The 14636-nt window shown below is 41.3% G+C and overlaps 1 protein-coding gene across 2 annotated transcripts in view; it reads right to left on the bottom strand.

Moving 5' to 3' along the window:
- PGM1 (phosphoglucomutase 1) overlaps window positions 1-14636 on the bottom strand; it is a 54353-nt gene that overhangs the window by 28692 nt on the left and 11025 nt on the right. Inside the window, exon 1 of one of the 2 annotated variants that reach the window (XM_033115184.1) lies at window positions 4105-4647. The exons of the other annotated variant lie outside the window; for it this stretch is intronic. Within the exon in view, the coding sequence (XP_032971075.1) occupies window positions 4105-4404 (300 nt within the window). The 5' untranslated portion in view covers window positions 4405-4647. Of the gene's footprint in view, window positions 1-4104; window positions 4648-14636 lie in introns of those variants that run through there. 2 annotated transcript variants of the gene reach the window in all.

Here is a 14636-nt window from a genome sequence, read left to right as displayed (position 1 = left end):
AGGTGCTATAACTAGGCTTTTTTATAGACTAGAGAAACCTGCAGATGGTATGAAATCAATATTAATGATTGTTACTGAGCTGCAGAGTGCTTTCTACAGCCCTCTTATTCATCTACACAATTCATTCTCTTTTAATTCATTCTTACATTTGTTCCTCCCATTGTGTAGATGAGGAAGCTGAGGTCAAGAGTTGTCATGATCCTGCCCATTTTTTCATTTTTACATCCATCTAACAGCAATAATAACCAGCATTTATGGAAAGGTGCTATGGTAGACCTTGGGATAGATGACATGAATGACAAGGTCACATTGCATCTGGTGGCCATAGCTGGGAAAAGCATTGAAACTTTCTAACTCAAATATGGTAGGAATGGCAACGTATCATGCTTCTAACAGTTTCCAGGTGTGGTTCTGATGAAAATAAAATCCTATGGTTAAGGAGTCCTATAACTTCAATAGAAAAGGCTTAGAGATGGCAATTTAATCAGCCAGAGTGGTTGGTGGAGTCATCTGGAAATTGTATTTGCACATCAAGCACCCCAACTTTTACTTAGATTTTGTATGTATTTGGTGTGGGAAGGGAGACTACAAATGAATATCAAGCTATACCACCCAAGTCACCCCTTAATTCTACCATTCCTTATGGTGATACCTGCAGTTGGTAATGGTCCAAGACTGAGGGGACTATACCAAATGGTAAGAGTGAAAAAGAAAGTTGAGAAATAGAAGCAAGGGAAGTCCATGGTAGCTTCTTTCTCTTGAGCCCAAGAGGAAGTACAGCTGGCCAAAATATCCCTTTCCAGAGCAGACTCTTTCCTATGAATCACCCTCAGGAATACTAATCCTCAACTTGATATTGGGGAGGTATTCCTCTATTCCCTCCTTCCCTTAAAGAAGTCTGGAGCATTGTAACAGCTTCTGACTCAATGTCCCCTGCTTCTCTCTCCCTCTCCCTCCCTTGCTCTACCATGGCTGAATCTATCCTACCTCCTCAGGCACAGCTAGTTCATCTTTCTAAACTGTAGTTCTAACTGTGTCCCTCCTCAACTCAAAAATCTTCCCTGTACCATATGATCCAGAAATTCCACTTCTAGGTATAGACACAAAAGGAAGCAGAGAAACAGATAACGTATACACCCATATTCATAATAGCATTATACACAATAGCCAAAGGTGGAAACAACCCAAATGTCTATCAACAGATGAATGGATAAACAAAATGCAGTATATACATACAACAAAATATTACTCAGCCTTAAAAAGGAATGAAATTCTAATACGTGCTACAACGTGGATGAACCTTAAAAACACAATATTAAGTAAAATAAGCCAGACACAAAAGGACAAGTATTGTATGATTCCACTTATATGAGGTACATAGAATAGGCAAATTCACAGACAGAGAGTAGAACAGAGGTTGCCAGGGGCTTGGGGAGGGGAGAATGGGAAGTTATTGCTTAGTTGGGTATAGAGTTTTAGATGGAATGATTACAAATTTCTGGAAAGGGATAATGATGACAGTTTCAGAACGTTGTGAATGTAATTAATACCACTGAATTGTGCACTTAACAATGGTTACAACGCTAAATTGTGTTATGTATACTTGACCACAAAAATATAATTAAAAAAAGAAGAAGAATCTTTCTCTGGCTCCCAAGTGTCTACCAACTTTGAGATAACTCTCTCGGCCTGGCCCTGAGAGTCCCTCATCAAATAGCCTTTCCCGCCCGTCCTCCTCTCCTGATGCTCCCTTCTGCATAACTCAGGCCACTTTATCAAGCTGAATACACCTCACCGTTCACCCAACATTTCATCGTCAAACATGACAGGCAGCCAACTTAAATTTTCCTTTTAATTGAAAATAGGGCCTGGCATTTTCATACGTTTCCCAAAAATCAAGTTCCATTTTCTTTGCCCTGCTTGTCATAGACACTGGTACTATTCTCATTTCTAAATATATCTCTAAGTTTAAAGCTCTGGGGACTGTCTGAGATATCGGTATTATAAATGGGGCCCCACCAATGTTTTATTTTGGACATTAAAATGGCCTATAAATGCAGACAGCTCTAAGCAAACAAAAACAATGGGAAACTTCTAACAAAGGTAAATTATATTCTATAATCCATAAATGCACCAGGTGAAAAGTACTAAAGAGAGAAAAATGAAAGGATCTTCATTTAGCTACTAGGCTGAGAAGTCCTCTGAGAATTGGCTCATGGGTGGAGTGGGTACTGACAAAAGTAAAGAAGGAACATTGACTTCTACCAAAATCTGTGGCAATAAATTATCTTTCCTTTAGAGTTCCTCCCTAGAGTTCTGCCCACAATCAAAGAGATGTGAAAATAGTCAGAATTTAGGATATGTTAGAAAAAGAAGAAATCAAACTATATGTATAGGATTTCACAGGTTTTATCAGATTAAAGTGCTTTTACTGGTCCACTAAATGTTTTAAGTAATTCAGTTGGGTAGCATGACTGCTTTAAATGCAACACTATTTTTAATAAAGAATGCCCTTGAAAAGACTTGAAAATATTGCTGTGCTGCCACAGCTCTAACAAATAGGCAGTTACCACATTTAGTCAATTATTACCACTTAAATGTATTATTTAGCAAACCTTCAGATTGTAAATCTCAGAGAGTCTATTGGGTCTGCCTGAATTACACATTCCTGCCACCTCTTCCACATCCTTCAGCTCCACACAAAAATGAAATGAAACCAAATATATCACAGCAAAGGGGACAGTGTACCAGATGCATTCAACAATCTAGATATATGCGGAGAAATAATGTTCCATTCATCCTCTCTCAAAAGATTAAAAGTGTCTTAATACGGTTCCCTTTACAGCTCTCCTCAAAGGTGAAATTTACAGCATGTCACATTTTATCTTAAAAATGTGGATATGTCATAATAATTTCATATTTGAGTGCTTTATCAGCAATTTTTACATGAGAGGCATTCAGATTCTGAAACAGGGTATAAAGGAAACTCCGCATTACAAGAAATAGGATCTACAAATATTTTTAAATTTAATTTGGTAGTATGTTTTCTTTTTTTTTTTAATTTGGGTTTTGTAATCACTGTGTGGCATATGATTAAAATAGACTAAAAATGAATGCCTAACACATTTGATGGCAATGCTAAATTTCATATTCTCAGAATCAGAATTGCTTCCAGAAAGGAAATACAAAAGATGTTTTAAATTTATGAGCACTGAAGGACAGTGTGCTCCAAATTATTGCTAAGTATAATCTAAAACACTAAAAATGTAGTTTTGGTCCCATAGAGGAATTTTTGTTGAGCAAAAACAGCAATGCCCTGATGCCTGCCTTCCTATAAATCAGTGGGGCTGTGCAAATTGTTCGATTATCAAGATCAACGCTTTCTGGTGAAAGATTCATTCTGATTTGGTTAATTCAGCCAACACAGTTTTTCACGATGTAAAGCGTTAGCAGAGCCTCCTTATATTATGGTTTACAGGAGTTGTTATCTCTACCCTGCTGCACAAATTCACCACACACAGGGCGTCTTTGTGCCCAAGGTCATTATAAGCAGGTTTCCCCTGGAACAGGTCCTCTTGGAAGGCTCACACCTAACACTTTCCAACCCCCTCCTAGCATTTCTGCATGACTACCAGGATTCATAAACAACAGCATGGCCTGGCTTTTGTTTTCCTGTTTGACAAGTGACTGAACTTCAACAAGGAAGCCATTGAAAGAAAACAAAATCCTCCCCTCTCCACTACTCATTAGAGCCTTCTTATAGAGGATAGAGTGCCCCTCGAAACTAGTTAGAATGTAGATAAAACAGCTTAAGCTAGGGGCGCACTTTGATCGTCTAAAAAGCAACAGGTACTTGTCCAAGCAATAGGCACAGAGCACAACACACAAAAAACTGAATTTACATTCCTATATCTCAATGTGACTAATGTAATTTCAGGAGTAGTTTCACAATATTCAGTCTCTGAAATCACACTGAAGCTTAACTGGATATTAGTAGAATTGAGTTGTATACCACATACAAATCTTTGTACTTTTGTATATTTCTGCAAAATTAAGAGGTTATGTGGAGAGCCAAAAACATAACAATACTTATCGTATACCAACCCCATTGGCAGCCGCCATCTGCACTATTGTTTCTACTGCCGATTTATTAAAATACCGCCCATCTCCACCAACCACCAGTGAGGATCCCTGGCGATCTTTTAGGTCTATGGAAAAGAATATACTCTGGATAAAATTCTCCAGATAGCATGGCTTTGCATCGAAACAATAGGTTTTCTTCCGTAATCCACTAGTTCCTGGTTTCTGGTCATAGTAGGGAGCTGTAGCAAAAGTCAACAGAGGGAGAGGACCTTCTTCCATTTTTCTGTATTTCCCAGAAATCCATTCATTAAAATCACTCATCTTTCACTTCCACCACTTGGTTCAGTGAGGGTATCCAGAAAGCAATCAAAGGTCCACAAAACAGTCTGTCCAACCTAAAGCTGCAACGGTGTATCTCTGAATAACTAACACAGGCTGTGTCTGGATGATCACTCTCAAGGAGGAAGCTGAGTTAATTCCTTGTTGTTGTCGCCCCTTGTGAAAAAGTTAAGGGCCATACACCCACCCACGCCCACATCCAAAGCAGATCTTCAAAGTTGTTTTGATGAGGACACTTGTGCCCACATAACCAAGCCAAATACCTTTCAATTATTTTTGCCTCATGTTCCTGTTAGGGTGGAGATAACTCCGAAGGGTGCTGTGTGCAGCAGACTTCAGTTACAAACACCAGACGGCTGCCAGACTCCACTCTCCGAGCCCAGGCAAAGACAGAGCAAGTGCAGACCCAAGAAGCAGGTTCATGAACAAGACACCCTGGTGTGGTTCCCACTGCTCCTGACACCCCTTAAACCAGAGACTGTCTGAGCCTCACTGAGAAGGCCATCTGCAGCTAAAGTTGTTCCATGCCATCTAGCAAGTTAAAGGTCAATCTTAAAATGGAAGTGAGGGAACCTCAGTTACCTCTGGGTTTCTTACATCACCGTCATTTTGATACCCAAGTGATTTTTTACTTCCCATATGCAATCCCAGTTAAAAAAAAAAAAATTATCTCACAGGACAGATTTATTCATTGACTACCAAAGACTTAACAAAATAGTATTCAGTTCTAGAAGAACAGGTATCTACAAATATGCCTGAAAGACCAACAGCTTGGTCATTCCCTTGAACTGACATAAAAGTGGGGATGAAGATGCACCAAATCCTTGACGATGTAAGCAGAACAACAAGGGGGAAAAGTATGTTTTTTAAAGCATGAGGTTTGATCAAGTTATTATTTGAAAAGATATTCTGAACATAAGATTATATTTTGTGTTTTAATTTCCTCAGTTTCAAACAGACTTGATTTTAGAGAAAACATTTTTAGTGAAGCAGTTTAAGTCCATCGCATTTGAAAAACCTAAAATGTTTAAAAAAATAACCTACCTGAATGAATTTGATACCCAACGCCATTTGATCCCTGAGGTTTTATTAGTAATCTACTTAAATGCATACATATGTGTTCTTTACCTGGTTCAGCAGAAGTTGCCAATTAAGAACCTCCACTGTCAAGGTTTTGGTGAACTTGTAAAGGATGCTTAGAAAGTAAACCAGGACTAATAACGCTGCATGTTTGGAGAGTTTTGAGTGCACTGAGGAGTCACCGTTTTCAAGGGAAAAGTGAATAATCCATTGACAAACAAAATCTGAGTTTTTTTCAGATTTTCAGCAAGGTTCGAAAGCAAACAGGTGCTGAGAACAGCAGGCTGCCCTCCCTGAGGCACAAATGCCCGTGTCCGGGGACTGTTCTGAGCAGGACCGGCAAAACCAATGCACCCACGAGCAGAAAGCAGCCATTGGCAAGGGTGCCTGTTCCCCTTCCAATGACAAATGGGGCTGGACCATGTGCAGGGAAACCTCGAGACATAACATTCAGACTATTCACAAGACACGTCTATTCAATTGAAAACCAGTTGGATGGGTGGGCCCAGTGCCTCAGGCGGTTAGAGCTCCATGCTCCTAAGTCCGAAGGCTGCCAGTTCGATTCCCACATGGGCCAGTGGGCTCTCAACCACAAGATTGCCAGTTCTATTCCTCAACTCCCACAAGGGATGGTGGGCTCCGCCCCCTGCAACTAAGATTGAACACGGCACCTGGAGCTGAGCTGCCACTGAGCTCCCGGATGGCTCAGTTGGTTGGAGTGCGTCCTCTCAACCACAAGGTTGCCGGTTCAACGCCCGCAAGGGATGGTGGGCAGTGTCCCCTGCAACTAGAAACGGCAACTGGACCTGGAGCTGAGCTGTGCCCTCCACAACTAAGACTGAAAGGACAACAACTTGAAGCTGAATAGCACCCTCCACAACTAAGACTGAAAGGACAACAACTTGACTTGGAAAAAAGTCCTGGAAGTACACGCTGTTCCCCAATAAAGTCCTGTTCCCCTTCCCCAATAAAATCTTTAAAAAAAAAAAAAGAAAGAAAGAAAACCAGTTGGCCAAAAGACAATTACTTTGTATAACTTATTTTTACTTCTTATTTAGTTTTTAAAACTAAAACTCCTTAGAAATTAATTTACAAAGTAAGTTTGCTTTGCTAACAGTAGTTTACACACCCACTGTTTTTCAAATTACTGCAACGCGTTTTCTTTAAACTCATGTTTTTTAAGTCCGGTGCCAAGTTTCCTCCGGTTTTAGATAGACTTGCAAATTAAGCCAGCATATATGTCTTGACATATTTAATAATAGATCCAGATTCATGCAATGTCAACCCAATAATCTTTTCATTGGGAATAACAGAGCAACCAACCACATAATTGCTAGTTTTCTTAAGGAGATCTTGAAATCCCAGGGTAGATTCAGGGGCACACTGTCACTAGGATGCTCTAACACTCCCAACCAAAGCTTCTCCACCTACACACTCTAGCATGTTCTCCGATGGTGGTCTGCCTCTCTCAGTGAAGCTCTTTCTAAAGCTAGAACTAGGAGAGTCACGTTTTGTTGGGTTTCTTTCCCACACGCTTATTTCTTTTATTTACAAGTTGTGGTTCATCCATACCATAAAATGAGAAATTATGAAGAATCAAGGTGTAAGTACACAAATTCAAAATAGATATTCAACACAAAAAATATGAGCATAAACGTGGGCTCGTTCACAGAATGAGATCCAACAGGTTTTGTTTCACAGCACGGCAAATGCTCGCTTTTTTCCTTGAAGACTGTCCACATCAGATACTAGAACACTTCAGCTTATCAGTGGGTGTTCCTGTGAACCGAAACTTGTTTCTAAAAATATTTTGTCCATTATAACTGTTGTAAAAGCTGCACTTTTCTAGAATTAAGCCTGTGTTTGGGCCTAGCACCAGTTTCTAACTATCTAAAAACCGACTGATACAGAAAGTCTTCCAAATGGAACTATTCTGATTCTTAAAGGTTAAAGAAACATGTTTCTAAAGTAGCTATTGCCAATTTAATAAAGCTGGTGCTCTTCCAGTCTTAACTTTTCAAATACTTGATATGCCATCTTGGAGTTCATTATTTGTGTGCTGCTTCATTTCAAGGCTTTTCAATATACCTTCCCAGTGGGCCATCTTTATATTTAAAAAATTATTTAATGCAAACAGAATTAGACAGTAGTGTCTGAGCATCCAGAAGTCATACCATGTTTCCCTGAAAATAAGACCTAGCCGGACAATCAACTTTAACACGTCTTTTGGAGCTAAAATTAATATAAGACCCAGTACTATATTATTATTATTTATATCATATCATATCATATCATATCATATCATATCATATCATATTATACCGGGTCTTATAGTAAAATAAGACTGAGCCTAATATTAATTTTTGTTCCAAAAGATGCATTAGAGCTGATTGTCCAACTAGGTCTTATTTCCGGGGAAACATGGGATGACCTGTGGGGAAACATGTCTAACCTGTGGGATGAGTTCAGTAGGTGAAACTAGTGTCTCCCTCTAGGGTAGCAACATCTGTGTGGGCATATGCACCTTTTTATTTCCCTGCGCATGAGTCAGCTTTACAGCTCGGCATGGACTGGGAAAGAGTCCTAGCTCTCATGGCTCTTGCACATGTCAAAGACACCCAGCAATTTAAATGCATACCGTATCTAAGGCTCCAGAGAAAAGAGTTCTGTACCCAAAAACAGAGAGCAATGTTTCCAGCAACTACATACGTCTGGCATGGCGTTTGTCAATATGCAAAACTAAACCAAAAAAGATATAATCCTTGCCCTAGAAAAGCTTCTATTCTAAAAATGGGTCTGAGTTATAATTTTACGGACACTATAGTACTCAACCCCATATAAAAATATTACCAGAAGCAGCAATGTTAGATGGGCTGTGAAGTGTGGTAAAAAGGAAGAGGCATTAAAAACATTAAGCTTCCTAAGACGCTCAGACTAAGTGGGGCAGCTATTAAGAAACTCATTTGTTTTAGCTCTCCAGCAAAGGTTGAACTTCATCTTCGGAAACGTTACTGTCGAGCATAGCGAACCCAATTTGGCCTAATGAATTCGCCTGCATTGGCAGTACTCCTTCACAATGACACAAATTACATTTAAACCATATGGGGGATTTAAGGATTACTCCCTTCGGACAAGGAACTTTCATACTGGTCTTGGGTCCAATCAATTTCACTAGGGCAGAGTTATGAACCCCTTCACTCCCGGTCTCAAAGACTCCAGCTCCCATTCTCATCAGCAATGATACCTTCCCAGTAGAACACAACAGAAACTGTAGACTTGCCAAGCCTTTATTCATTCCATCTAGCTTTCTTTCTTTCCACCAATCAATATTTATTGGGGAGCTAACGACTATGTCCCAGGGTTCAAGCAAAGGCTGGACCCAGGGCCTGAACAGGTTCACCTCTTCACACCAAAGAGATCTTCTTTGGCAAATGCCACAGGAATGGACATAGGGGATGGAATTGCTAACCCTGTCTCTAGGTGCAAGCACTGAAAAGAAAGCTACAACCTGGGCTAAAAGCAGCAGGAATCATCAGACCCCCCGGCCCCCAGCCTGAGGCCCTGCGCTTATGACAGCTCCACATGCCTGCCCCTGGCTGCTTGGGGTGTTTGACCCCAGTGACAGGAAACACAAGTGGGAACTGGTCATTGCTTTCTCCAACCAACAGTAAGCAAGCATGAATTGAAGGCCAGCCCCAGGCTAGGCACTGCAGGATAATGCAAAGACCACAGTTTTAGGAGCCAGACGCAGCCAGGGCTTGACTCTGACTCTAAAATGTATGAGAGGTACAATCTTGCGCGCATGTTACTTAATTGAACTGAGCCTGTAAAAAGGAGATAGCTCTCAAGGTTCTTCTGAGAATTGAATTAAGCAAAATACATGAAAACACTACTGTGTCCAGTGTGCAGCAGATTATCAGTAAATGTGATTCTCCATTTCTTCACCTCTAAAGTGGGATAATAATATCTGCCTCACAGGTATTGTGAAGAAGACCTCACTGAATGCCTATGGAAGCCTCGGCAAACTACAAAATGATGTAATGATATGTAAATGTCTTCACATTCTGGGGGACGGAGTGGGGGGGAGGAGTAGAAAAAAAGGTAGATGAACCTTTGCTCTTAAGAAGTTCCTACCAGGGCCGGCCTGGTGGCTCAGGCGGTTAGAGCTCCATGCTCCTAACTCAGAAGGCTGCCGGTTCAATTCTCACATGGGCCAGTGGGCTCTCAACCACAAGGTTGCCAGCTCAACTCCTCGAGTCCCGCAAGGGATGGTGGGCTCCGCCCCCTGCAACTAAGATTGAACACGGCACCTTGAGCTGCCACTGAGCTCCCGGATGGCTCAGTTGGTTGGAGTGCATCCTCTCAACCACAAGGTTGCTGGTTCGACTCCCACAAGGGATGGTGGGCTGCGCCCCCTGCAACTAAGATTGAACACGGCATCTTGAGCTGAGCTGCCGCTGAGCTCCCGGATGGCTCAGTTGGTTAGAGTGCATCCTCTCAACCACAAGGTTGCCGGTTCGACTCTTGCAAGGGATGGTGGGCTGAGCCCCCTGCAACTAGCAATGGAAACTGGACCTGGAGCTGAGCTGCGCCCTCTACAACTAAGACTGAAAGGACAACAACTTGAAGCTGAACGGCACCCTCCACAACTAAGATTGAAAGGACAACAACTTGACTTGGAAAAAAGTCCTGGAAGTACACTCTGTTCCCCAATAAAGTCCTGTTCCCCTTCCTCACCGCCAAAAAAAAGAAGAAAAAAAATTAGAAACATTCAAACATTCAAGAAAACTTTGTACCATATTTATGTTTAAATCATCAGATGCAGAAAGTTCATCAGAGAATGGATTCTAAGGCCAGACTGACAGGCTTGGAAGCCCAACTCTGCCAATCACTAGCTGTGTGACCTCAGACAAATTATTTAACCTGTCTGTGCTTCTACTGCCTCATCTATAAAAATAAGGAGAAAAAAAGTCTCCCAACCTCACTTGTTGTTGCAATCATGATTGAATGAGATAATATACAGAAAGTTCTAAAACCAGAGCTGTTGTAGGACGCCCTACACAAGTATCTAATAATATCATTATTAGATTATATGAAAAAAACTTGAATAATTTCAAAGTTTTGCTTGTTAGACAAAAAACTTAAAAAGTAAATAAACATTGGATTTATAAACTTGAACTATTCATCCAAGTTTCAGTAAATGAGTTTATAACGGGATACACACACACACACACACACACACACACACACACACACACAAAGTTGTATTAACAAGTGAGTCAACAGAGACAGAGAAAAATGAAGCAGATGTGCTGAGATAAACAGACATGAGAGACAGAGGAGCTGCCTTGGTTCCCCCGTCTCAGGCTCTTGTGAGGCCCCATTGCGCACCCCACCCTTGGCTTTCAAGAGACACCCCTCTTGATACGGCCCTATGATGTAGTCCTCTTGGCGGCTCTCTGCAGTCTGACTGCGTTTCTGTCACTTGCACACCCTACAGCTCTTCCTTGTGTTGAGTGGGGCTCTGTAGTGCCTGGTTCCCCCCTGCCAGCTCTGAGTCAGGCTCCACATGCTGCCCCCCCCAGGCAAGAAGAAGAATGAGGAGACCCCCTATCCCCTTCCCCTCTGAGCAACCTCAGTCAACAGCAAGAAGACAGGCAAGAATAGCATTTACTAGTTGGGTGACCTTGGGCAAACTACTTAACCTTTCAATGCCCCCATTTTGAAAAGTCCCTACTCGGACTTACTGTAGTGACCATTTCACAACACATACAAATACTTTGAATCATTATGTTGTACACTTCAAACTAATATGATGTTGCATGTCAATTATGCCTCGATTTTTAAAAATGTATTTCCTAAAGAGGGTAATAAAAAAGAAAATAGTACCTACATAGGTTTGTTGTATAAAGATATGATGAGTGAATAAACATGGTTTCACAATGGCTGGTGCTAGTGACTTGCAAGCCCTACCTAAGCATTAGCTTTTATTACTGCCCTGAATCAGTGTTGAAATATGTAGCTGTGTTTCATAACTATTTATGGGTATATGCATTTTAATAGAGTTAGGAAATGTTCTTTAAAGAAAAGGAGAGGGCAGAACAATTACAAGGGCCAGATGGCTTAGAGCTGTACAGAATTCCCAGATTCAATAAGATCCCAAAGTATATTCTGAAGTTAAAAACCAAACAGCTGCCTCGGAGTTTTGCTTGTTAGACAAAAAACTTAAAAAGTAAATAAACATTGGATTTATAAACTTGAACTATTCATCCTCTAGCATCCATCAGTCTGTTGTCCATCTGTTTACCCATCCATGTACCCAACACTTACTGTATAAATTGACTTCCTGCATTCATTTCACCAGGCACTGTGCATCATGGAAAGAGGACAGACTCAAGTTGTCGAGAAAATTTTGGTCCAAAAGGAGAGATAGGTAAGCCAATAAATCATTTTTTAAAAATGGAGTAAAAAGTACTAACCTGGGAGCTTGCAAGGGAACTATGAGCGCTCGGTGGAGAGAGAGAAGTTATGGAAGGTATTCCCCATGTCCACAAAGACCATTCTTAATTTTATGGTTAAATCTGAAAACAATCTCCCCAATTTAAATATGGGTAGGGTTTAGCAATCCCTTTCATACATAATGCATATGTGAGGAAGACTCCCGTTTTATTAGAAATTACTCATAGTCAACCATTTTGACCTATAAAAACAGCAATTTATATGGTTCACATAAAAATTGTATACGTATGTATCTTTTATCTTATTTCCTTTTTGGAGCATCGTAAAACATTAATCTACATCCTTTAAGAATATTAATTTGGAACGAACAGAATATTTTTCCCATATTCTGGCTATTACCAGAAACTATGTGTTAAAATCCTCCAGTAAAAAGAGATCTAAAGAATTGCTTTATTTCCCAGTCATTCATGGTTGTATGTTTCCCTCTTGTGGTGGAAAACGGAAAAACAAGCAAGACTTCCCACAGCCTCACAGGGGGGCGCACTAACTGGCTCCAGCGGCACCGCACAATTCCAGGGGAGTCCCATTCACCGGGACACAGTGGGAATCACGCACCCTGGAGTTTTGTGGCAGACAGCGGTTGGCCCTCTAACAAATAATTAATATGTGGCGAGATTTCTGAACTTTTAAGAAGAGAGGAAAGGTAAGGTGATTCTCTGTCTCATCATTAAGGATTTTTCCAACAATGTGGCCTGGCCAAACTAGGATGTCCAGCTATAAAGGAAGTGAATGAAGAAGGCCATCTTCAAAGAGGGGGACATCTTCTTCAAGACTCCCCAAAATAGAAAGAGATATTGATAAGGGCTGATCACTAAAGCAAAGGAGCCCAGGCAGGAGAGAATCAGAGATATGGGTCAGTCTGTGCAGTGGATTCAATATCTACAACGGGCCAGGCAGGGAAAAGGTAGAGGAGGGACTCTACAGTCCCTGATGTAAGCAGAGGGCTTTCGAGTCAGACAGGCCTGCGTGTGAATCCTGCCTTTGCCACCTTCTGGCTGTACATGGCCTTTCTGGCCTCAGTTTTCTTACTTGTAAAATAGGGACAATTCCAGAGACAGCTGATCCCTCTGCAGCAGGGTGGCTGGTCTGAGTGACAGGCCTTCGGGTAGACCAGTCTTTTCTTTGCCCCAGAGTGTTTGGTTTTGATCACTAAATAACACAGTACGTGCCATGCCTTGGTATGTACAACAAGCCTCCTCCCTTGCTCGGTAGTGAGGAGAAAGAGCACCTTACTCATTTGGTAACCCTGGCACCTGGCACTGAGTACAGTGGAAAGCCAACAAAGGGTGGAGTGGCCGGCTATACTGTTGAAGTAAGAGCGTTAAATGACCTCTGTGACGAGCATTTCTGATAAACGGAGGTGAGTTTTTCCAGGCAGCAGTCAAGTAAGTGGTCTCCCCTCCTGAGACCAACCTCAACTGTGAAATTACTCCCGTCAGCACAGATGCCTTCCCAAAGCACAAGGCACCTACAACAAAGTGCACTCCACCTGAGAACATTTTAGACGTTTCTACGGCACAAGGACTTGAGTAACAATAATGAGGAACAGAACCAGAACTTGCAATAGAGAAGGAAGTTGAGCTGGTCAGCCTGTGTGCCGCTTCCAGGGGGAGCACTGGGTAACTGCAGGCAGAGAGACAGAGGCATTCGTGGTGCTCATTCCAGGAAGTGAACTTCAGTGTGGGGTATAAAAGTGATGAGAGAGAGAGAGAGAGACAGACTAAAGCTAACAAGAGGAAAGAGAGGATCATGGCTGACCCGTATCCCAGTCCCTTCTCTAATATTACAGTGAGATCTATAGGTAACAGTCATAGCCACACTGTATATCCATTTTTTGGGTAAATGTTTGTAAGTGTGTTACTTAATTTAGTGAACTGTGCATCATTCATTCTACAATATGGATTTAGATCAACCAACGCAAGTTGAAAAGACTTGCCCTGATGAAAACACCAGCTCATATATAGACTGTTTTATGTCATGAAATCTGCTGGTTAAAGACAGGGTCTTAGCAAACAAAACAAACATACAAACAAAAACACAAACTCATAGATACAGACAACAGAATCGTGGTTACCAAGGGGAAGAGGGTGGGGGAGGACAAAGGAGGCAAAGGGGGTCAAACATATGGTGACGGAAAGAGACCAGACTAGGTGCTGAGCACACAGGAGTCTACCGATGCTGTATTATAAAGATGTACCTCTGAAATGTATATAATGTCATTAGCCAATGTTATCCCCAATAAATTAAAAAAAAAAAAGACAAGGGGGTGGGAGATGAGGATAAGGGGGATCAAATATATGGTGATGGAAGGAGAACTGACTCCGGGTGGTGAACACACAATGGGATTTATAGATGATGTAGTACAGAATTGTACACCTGAAATCTATGTAATTTTACTAACAATTGTCACCCCAATAAATTAAAAAAAAAAAAAAAGACAGTCTCAGCAAACTGATAGAGCCCTAATGTGTTAATGGACAAATACTGTGACCAGTTCCCCCTTATAAATAGCTTTATAGGTTTGCTTACCTAAGTCTCCAAGATTCTCCCTTCCCACTGGGGTCATAAGATAACTCTCAGACTGGGTCTTAGGTTAGCCTGTGTATAAAAGGAAA

The sequence above is a fragment of the Rhinolophus ferrumequinum genome, chromosome 9 (genome assembly GCF_004115265.2).
Source record: "Rhinolophus ferrumequinum isolate MPI-CBG mRhiFer1 chromosome 9, mRhiFer1_v1.p, whole genome shotgun sequence".
In the NCBI taxonomy this organism is placed as follows: domain Eukaryota; kingdom Metazoa; phylum Chordata; class Mammalia; order Chiroptera; family Rhinolophidae; genus Rhinolophus; species Rhinolophus ferrumequinum.
This window is presented reverse-complemented; position numbering and strand designations above follow the sequence as displayed.